Source organism: Gossypium arboreum, chromosome 11 (genome assembly GCF_025698485.1).
Source record: "Gossypium arboreum isolate Shixiya-1 chromosome 11, ASM2569848v2, whole genome shotgun sequence".
NCBI classification, from domain to species: domain Eukaryota; kingdom Viridiplantae; phylum Streptophyta; class Magnoliopsida; order Malvales; family Malvaceae; genus Gossypium; species Gossypium arboreum.
In genome coordinates this window covers 25971272-25980653 of record NC_069080.1, presented here as the reverse complement: position 1 = coordinate 25980653, position 9382 = coordinate 25971272, and the positions used below count along the sequence as shown (strand labels likewise).

The 9382-nt window shown below is 35.7% G+C and overlaps 1 protein-coding gene across 4 annotated transcripts; it reads right to left on the bottom strand.

The window, feature by feature from the left end:
- Positions 1-1185: 1185 nt before the first annotated feature.
- Positions 1186-8836, bottom strand: LOC108473620 (zinc finger CCCH domain-containing protein 44-like). Of its 4 annotated transcripts, none has more exons than XM_053021176.1 (11): positions 8717-8836; positions 7921-8331; positions 7376-7455; positions 6545-6732; positions 5450-6374; positions 5240-5364; positions 4657-4716; positions 4536-4586; positions 4273-4352; positions 3985-4130; positions 1186-3830 (listed from the first exon to the last, which is right to left on the bottom strand). In XM_053021176.1, the coding sequence occupies exons 2-11, from the start codon at positions 8178-8180 to the stop codon at positions 1447-1449; spliced, it is 4299 nt and encodes a 1432-aa protein (XP_052877136.1). In that variant the 5' UTR covers positions 8181-8331; positions 8717-8836; the 3' UTR covers positions 1186-1446. The 4 variants fall into 4 exon arrangements, with proteins under 4 accessions (XP_052877136.1, XP_052877137.1, XP_052877138.1 ...); XM_053021177.1 differs by having other exon boundaries at positions 8752-8836; XM_053021178.1 differs by having other exon boundaries at positions 7921-8224; positions 8752-8836.
- Between the last annotated feature and the right edge of the window lie 546 nt (positions 8837-9382).

Sequence of the window (9382 nt, the reverse complement as noted above, 5' to 3'; positions counted from 1 at the left end):
CTTAAATCTTGTTAATGAGCTCTAAAAGACGATTCGACAATAAATACATTGAATCAATATCGATCAATAAGCAAATGAACATATCTTATATCTAAGCCGATCTAACAATCAACATTAGAAATTAGGGAAAAAACTGTTTGAATTTTGATTAAGAGATTTGTGACCTCAAAGTTGTTTTATAAAAAAAAATTTAAACTATAGAAGATAAGATAAAAAAAACCTTTCGATCAGCTTAGTGATTTAAATAAAATCTTTCGAATAATTTAATGATTATTTTATAACTTTTAAAGTTGAATAATCAAAATATAAACTTATTAATAATTTAATAACATTGGAAGTACTAATCGCATCAAAAAGTCAAAATGTTACAATTAAATCAAATTAAAATAATCGCAAAAAATGCAAATTCCAAATTTCAGAACTAAATCCATAATTAGACCATAAAATTAAAAACAAAATTGTATTTTTACATGTCAAACCAAATATATTCTTAACACTAACAACTTGGGGAAATTTTAAAATGAGAATTAAAATATAAAATAAAATCGACAGCATCCAATCTTTTCTTTTTTTCTCTTTACCGTATTATTAAAATATCAACATGAATTTTTAAAATAATCCTTCATTTCAAATGTAGTAATTTCTATTTTTAGAACAAAATTAAGATTTAAAGCAAGATATTAGAGTTATTAAGATTAATCAATTTGTGTATTAAATATTTATTTTTCTTAATTGAAAATTTTAGTTGATCATTTCATTCTAAAAAATTTGAGATTTATATATTACTTTTGGTAAAAAGCGAATACTTAGAATCAACTAAGGAAAAAATCTCAATTTTTTTTAAAATAAAATGGTAGAACAATTTTTCAATAAAGAAAAATAAATCTTAATATCTTTCATCTCTTGCTTTCCATTGCAATTTTAAAAAGAAATTAAATCTAAAAATAAAGATTATCCAAACATTTTCACTCTAAAACTTCAATTACAACATAAAGAGAACAGAAAAGGAAAAAGATGAATATTATTGGTTTAATTTTAATAAAGTAAAATAAATACAAAATCTAAAACTTAAAACCATTTATTTTAATGTAATGACTAATATCATTTTGGTTCTCATTTTTTAAAGTTATCATTGCAATTGTCACTTAAGTTTAAGATTTTAAAAATTGTCTTTATATAAAAATATTTTAAAAAAAAAAACTAAATATATGCATATTGTACGCATATCTAATTTCTGACATTAACCTTCTAAACCGACAAACATAAATGTAGTGAGCCGGTAAGCAAAGGATTAGCTATCCATAGAATAGAAATAATATGCACTACCCAATGATAGCATTTACCGGTTGGTTAAATTGGAGAACAACAGAGCAAATCCCTAATACAAATAATGAATACATGATTAAATGCACGCGATTGGTATGGTAAACAGGAAATGTTACCTAATCAAGGGTGCCAATAACGACATGATGCTCCCTTCTTGCAATAACCACTTTCATAAAATTTACAAATCCGCTGCCCTTTGGGCGGTGATCTGAAAGTACCGCCTCCATTTGAACCACCATAGTAGGATGAGTGCCTATTCGATGAGGACCTGCCCCTAGCAAAACTTGAATCTCTGCCCAGGAAGTCACTGCCCCTCACAGAACTTGAATCTCTGCCCTGAAAATCACTGCCCCTAGCTGAACTTGAATCTTTGCCCTGAAAATCACTGCCCCTAGCAGAACTTGAATCTCTGCCATGAAAATCACTGCCCCCCACAGAACTTGAATCTCTTCCCTGAAAATCACGGTGCCTAGGACTAACATACCTCTGTTGACTTCCCCAATGAGCCAGATTCTCTCCAGAAGTGCCTGCATTGATGCTGCTGTTTTCCTGAAACGTTCCCTGACCTGTTCCCCTACTAACATTCGTATTTCCTTCACCTAGTCCTCTCCAACTAAAATTTTTGTTTCCATGAACTGCTCCACAATTGGTGCTTGTAGTTTCTGGACCAGATCCCCAAGCAGTATCTATGGTATCCATGCCCCAAGTTGTAACAGGTGGTGCAGGAGGTTGCATGTTGGAACCAACTTTGTATTGGTTAACCGAGACATCTCTGGGCCTTGTGTTTTCATTTATTTCAGCACTTGTGGAAGAATGCCTACCAGAACTCTTCTGAGCATCAAGAACTTCAGACTGAGAGATCCTGAATGGCTCAGTGGTCACAGTTGACTGAGAAGGCATTTGTAGATCATTTGTTGAGCTGAAAGAATCGCTTTTTCCAGGATCAGGTGCAGGGCTCAGTCTTCCTACAGGACTAAAACAATCAGGTTCGGAACCTTGAGCCAACTCTCCATCACAACGCATAATTGATGTAGGTGAAGTCAAGCCATTCAGAGACTCCATTGCTTCAACTTCAGCCAAGAGATCTGAAACTGATTCATCACCCTCATTAGGTTCGGGAACAATTGGATCCCAAGCAAATGCATTATTAGCAGGATCCGGGGGAGACGAATGAGTCAATTGGTCACTTCCTGAAGTTGGAGCAGCAGCATGATCACTTCCCATGATAGATGGTTTAAATGAAGATTCAGGCACAAGATTTGAGTCCCACCCCTTTGCAGAAGGTTTTGCTGGAGTGGAGGAATGCCCACCCCATTCACCAACTATTTCAGCAATTTGTGAATTACCCACTAGACTAGAAGTTGTACTCCAGCTAGGACCTGAATCCCGATGAGGAACATTCAAAGAAAGAGACAGTTTGCTTTCATTAGCCTGACCTTTTGAGTCTTCTTGGTTCAACTTTGATGTTGAGGTGGGAATATCTGAGAAATCAATATCCTGATTGTGTTCCGACGCTTCAAGAGCCCTAGCCAGGGAAATCAGTCCTGAATTGGAATCCCATCCGTTCGAAGCATCATTTAAGGGTGAAGATCTCCAGCTTTGCCCACTAGATCTGCCAGATTTTCCCTCACTATCATCTAGCTTTGCACTTCCAGCAATATTTTGACCTTCTGAGGTCTTGTCCATATTCTCACCCATGTTGATTGAGCCATTGTCCCATCTTTCAACCCCATGATCGTTGTTGAACTGATGAGACTGGGTTCCGCATGGTTTGTCAGATAATGTAGATGACGGAAGAGAACTACTCACTTGGGGCAGGCCAGGTAAGTCATTATCACCCTTCACTAAGTCACAGGTTGGTAAAGGGCTTCCCTTTTGCACTGCATCGGAATTGACAACATCTACCACAGGAGTACAAGTAGCAGAACAAGGGGAAGATTGAGAGCTCAATTCTGTGCTCTTCACAGATTCATTGTTACCACAATAATGACTACTTGTATCATTCAGCGTTGAGTTCAACGTCCCCTCAACCTGTTTACTCTCGATCTGAGCCACATTCAGATCAGTACCCCCACTACCATCTACAGCCCCACTCAGACATCCATCATCAGAGGCAACCCTTATGTCTTCAGTTGGTACGCAGCTGTTGCAAAATGACTGCTTTGCTTCACCATACCACCCATCCAGAGCATCTGTTAGGAGAATAGAGTTATCTTGCTTTTCATTTGCCCTCCATATTCTCAAATCAGGAGGGAAATGACCACTCATGCTCCATCTACGTAACATTTCAATATGAAATGGCCCTTGAACTTTCCCATGTGGGTCCTGATAATGCCATATTTTGTCTGTCTCAATATTATTTACAGTCAACTCCATTCCTGTAGAATGTGGTCCTAGGCTAGTTCCTCTGCTTCCTATATCATTCAAGTCATCACTTCCCTTCAGTGGAAAGGCAGGCTCTTTTTCCTTCATAGTGAAGCCAGAATCTCTTGGTTTGTTGTTCTCTACACGAACAAACAGGCTAATTAGGACACTAAAGTTGTGAACCAAGAAAAAAACAAAAAGGTAGCATACCAAAGATGCAAATGAATGCACACATAAATATATAGCAAAGCCACCATACAAGAATGAAGTTAAACATCTAAAAGTGTATGCTACCTTTTTTTTTATTCAACTCTACTGCAACTTTCAAAGACTTGCAGTATTGACTCATGTCTGGATCACAGTGTATATCAGGAATTTCTTGCAGCCTACGCTGGCGTTCATCAGGTGAGTTCAGAAGCTGCAATTTTTCTATACATTCTCTGTACGTGCAAGATGGTCAAGGAACCAACAGAAAAGCTTATGATAAATCCGCAAAATAGTAGCAAAGTAGCCGGAATATAAGGGGAAATGGGGAAAAACAAAATAAAGAACAGTCTAAAGGTTAGCATCATATCAAGCAACATAGGATATTCTTTCATGTGTCCCTTCTCACTGGCTCGATCACGAAGGTTAGTAACTCGCAAAATCTCTGACTGTAGCCACTGAGCAAAAAGGTAAGAGCATAAGCACAAAGCACCTCAACAAACTAAATTCTAGAGTTCTTTAAAGGTAAAGAGAAAACATGTAACTATACAAGAACACTAAATGCTCTATCCCTTTCAAAGTGACCACACGGTAATATCCTAGTGTTTAATGTGCTAAAACTTTGCAGCTTAGGAACTTACATCATTTACCCTCACTGCTTGAAGTGCCATTGCTTTCTCCAGAATCTCACCCTATAATAAAGCATAGAACTCCTTTTCAAATGACACTTTGCTGAAAAAAATGAACATGAAAGACACTTACCACAGTAAACCATTTGGTCAGCCCGCATCTTATTCTCTGGTAGAGTCGTTGACATTCATCCTGGTGTTATAACAAAAATATCAAAATCAGAGGAGAAAAGTTATGACTTAGGGCACAACAAAAGATGGTCTAATGTCTGCCAAACTAAGGATGCATATGCCCATAAAAATGGAGAACAGGTCAATGGCCTATAAAGATTGAACTTTTTCCACTGGTAAACAGTTCATAGATTTTACAAAATATTTTCTTTTCCACATCTCAATTTCTTATCTTTCAGCCTATACAAACCCATGCAAGCCATCAATTATACTCTAAATCCTCATTCTCCTCTGCAATAATCCCCTTAAGTATATATTCCTTTTGTCTAGTTAAGCAGTTTTTTTTTTTTTTCTTTGCATAGTTCAATTACAAATATAACCCTAACTAAAACTCTAACCAACAACAAAACCCATTCTCTTTTGTTTCGAAATGGTTATAAAATCAACACATTAGACTTCACTAAATGGACTTCTTGTTAATAAATGCATGACCAACTATGGCATTTTATGTTTTACAGAACAGCATCTAGGAACTCTATTGGCACCTCAGTAAATTCCTGATTTGAAATTCCATTAATTGAGACAGCCTCTTTCTTGTCCAAATTTAATATTTCAAGCATGATATCAGTTGTCCTTTCACCGATTTTATATGGTTCAGCCTTGCTGGTACCTGCAAAAAAATGCATTAGTGGTGAAGGTCTACAATAAACAAATTAAAAAGGAATTCAAGGAGCAACAGTTATATAAGTCAATACCAACGACTTGGACAAGTCTATAAAAATCTTGCTTCTGATCATTCCCAGGAATTTTGATCCTCACGAAGGAACCAACAACCTTGCCATCAATTTTCTCAGCATCATCAATTAAATTCTCAATCCAATTACGCTTCAAGTAGATCAAGTTCATATTATGAACATCAACTGCGGCATATTCATCTGGATTAGCCCTTTGTCCTTTCTCATTGACCTTTTTACGTGTTTTACGTCTCTTATCACTGGCAATTATAGGTTGACTATCACTGTTCCCATCAACAGCTAATTGGATAGCAGCAGCTTCAATAGCTTCACCTCTAACAGTATCAATGGCCCTTGAATGGTCTTGGATGAGAAAGTGTGATTCAAGAAGCTTTAACATTTCAAAGTGGCCCACCCTTTCTTCTCCAAACAACTTCACAAGCCTTGAATCACAAATAATGTGGGATTTCTGTCGAGGATCACGAAGATTGTTTCGTGTTATGTACTCGAGTAAAAGTGCCTGAACATCAAAATGTGATAGAACAGATACATCACCATTTTTCATGTGTGCCACAAATTCAAGAAGCTCTGTAGTAGCCCAATTTGTGCCTCCAGGAAAAGGCACCCCTTTCATAACACCTGAGTTTTCAGCTCCTAGATATTCAACATTGTTCAAAAGCTTTTGCTGTCTTGTAGTTTTTCTTCTCTTGGAATAACTGTCACCTTGGTCTCCACAAGACTTTTCCATGTTAGTTCCTTTAGCATTACTATAATTATTAAGTTCACCGGATGAATTTCCCTTGGGACCCATGATAGCAGTTTCCTTCCATGGATTTTTGGCGTTAGTAAGCTCATCTAAACTTAAAGCTAGCTTCTCTTTCAAAAGAACCCAGTACACCTTAAACAGATACTCCCAGCTAGTTTTATCATCAAAATCCACTTGAACCTGCACAGCATAAAGTAAAAGGCCTTTAAGGTAGAAAAAATCTTTACTCTTCAGTAATCTAAAAAGTGCCAATTATAGTAGTTATCAAAAAAAGCACAACTAATGAGGAGAAAAAGCTATGAGACATTCAAAAAGAAATCATCCATTGTATGAAGCAAGGTTAATAATACCATTTCCTTATTGTCTGATGCAATATTTTCAATCAGCATAATAGTTCTCATGCACGTTCCACAGAATCCTTTATTTCCTCTTACATTCACGTAATCAGCATCTTTAGTGCAATTCTTGCACAAGGAATAAGTACAAGTATAGCACATATAATATGAAGCCTTTTGACAAGTGCTACATATATGCCACCCTGAAATTTACAACCAATAGACACCAGAAATTAATGAAACAAAAAATTAATCATTGAAACTTAATGAAAAAAACAGCTTAAATTGATACTTAAAGAATTGAGATAAAAATGTTAGCATATTAACTAATCAAGACGCAAGAGTCCAAACCAATAAACAGACATAGATGCTACTGTTCAATATGCATGTGGTGACTGCATAATTTTATAGCTGAGATAAAAAACGGTATAGCAAACCACTCCAGAATCAAGAATCCACGTTAACAACTGATGTGAAAAGCCACAGTTATCGAATAACGAAAGGCCACCGTCATTGCATAATGACATAAGCAAGAACTTATGTTGATGAAAGATGTACATGCCATCATTATTCAATCAGCAAATGCTAATGATATGATATCATTTCATAACTCAGGTAAAAACAGTAATCCAGTAGCTACTCAAGAATAAAGTATCCAAGCCGATGACAAACATGGAAAGCTACCATTTCACACACAACTGGCAACTGTACGGCAGAACAACAGTTACTAACAGCGAAGCAATGAAAGAGAAATGAATCTAGATAATTGAAATATGCTTCAACTCTCCCCAGCACTTATATTAATTAAATCAAACTAAAAGTGATAAATAATTAATCCAAGCATACCGCAGTTCCATTTCGCCTTGGATTTAAAGAATGCCTCATCCCTTTTGATACAGGCTGGGTGGTATGCCTTAGGACAGCCACTGTCACGTAAAATCCCATATAGTTAACCAAGAAAATGATACAAATGCAAAAAAAGAAAAAAATAATAATAAATAGATACAAGACAAACAAAAGAAGAGAAGATTAGCACTAAACCAACGTTCTGTTACCGAGAAGACATGATTTCTAATCTATGAATTAGTGCCATAAACAAAAAAGATCAGCGGCACAGGCACAGAACTTGCGCATTTTTTAACTGAAATTAAATCCAGTTCCATTTTGCATGTATAAAAAGAAAATATAAGCTCAATGAGCCAAAAAAAACAAATAAAATTTGAGCTCAACTTAAAAAAAATCGAAGTGCAACCAAACAATTACTCTAGTTCTGTCCTTAATAATGGCCAACTAACTAAAACTTCCTTCTGATTTCCTACATTTTCTGATCAACCAAACAGACAAGAAAAAAAAAAGAGAGGACAAAAACAGAAAAAAAATTCCAAACTCACCGTCGATCACAAAGCACGAGACTGCCGCCATCGAAGCATATAAAGCAAACATCTTCTTCATCATCCTCATCCTTCCTTTGAGGCGGTGGCGGCGGCGCCGATGACGACGGGGTTCTCACTTGATTCCTCGGCGGTCTTCCCCGTCTCCGCTTTCCAGCGCTCATCTCAACAACGGTCACTCCATTGCCCGCCTCCGCCGTAGCACCAGCAGCTCCTGGGACCACCACGTCAGCGTTTCCAACCAGCTGCGAATTGTCCATCTCAGGAATCTTCTAGCATTGATCGATCCACGTGAACTCTAGACCTTGTAAAGAATCACCACTCAAACTCTTACAACTATTATCAACATCACCACAGCCGCCGTCGACGATGTCTTGTAAACAAGGCTTTATACAAAGCCGTATCAGATTTCTACTAGTCGACAATTTTCAACACCCAAAGAAAAAATAAATCATTCATAAAATGGAACGGAGAACTTTATTATATCAAACAAGAAAAATAAACAAATAAAAGTTAACAGAAAAGGTGAAAAAACCCTAGCGATGGAATTGGGGATAGGGGGATGGTGGAGCTGTAAGTAGTAGTGGGGCACATGGTAATGGACTGTGATGAGATGTGAAAAGGCATTGTTTGAGACAGCCAAAAAAAAAAAAAACATAAAAATTAAAAAAGGTTTAATTATCAATTTTACAAAAAGTTGTCTGATAAGAAGTAAAGCTTAGCTAGCACACCTTGTTTACTATTTATTAAACTTTTAAAATGGATAGAAGAAAAAGAGGGACGAAGAGAGTCAAACTTTTGAAGTTGGAGTGTTTGCTTGGAGTTTCTAACCAGTTAGGCCAACCCGTTTATGATTTGGCAATGCAACAATCTCCATTTTCCCATTCAAACAGTGTGTTCTCACAGCCGATTCAATAAAATTTTATGGTCCGATACATAATATATATAGTTGAAAATAGAATAAATTAGGGCAAATTGCAGAATTAGTAATCCAATTATTACCATGTTTTTGTTTAAAATTTTTAATTTACCTACTAACATCTTTGATTATTTGTATTTTAGCCACTTATATTTTAGATTATTTTTATTTTCGTCACCCTCTACTAAAATGGTCAACATGAGTGATGATGTGGCCTTTTTCTAACTTATATAATAATATTTTAGTACTTCATATTTACATTTTCTATCAATTTTATCTTCAAACATATATAATTAAACATAATTTATATATTATGAAAAAGTACAAAATATATTATTATTTATATAAATAATATTATATATTTTATATTTAATTATAATTATAAGGCTCAAATATGTATTTAGCCCCGAAACTTGACACTTTCTCTTAAATTGGTACTTGTAATTTTTTTTGTCTCAAGTTAGTACTTGAATTTTCATTCCTCTAAGGGTTTTGTATTTTTTCTATAACAATGTTAAATATAAGATACATGACACTTTTAAG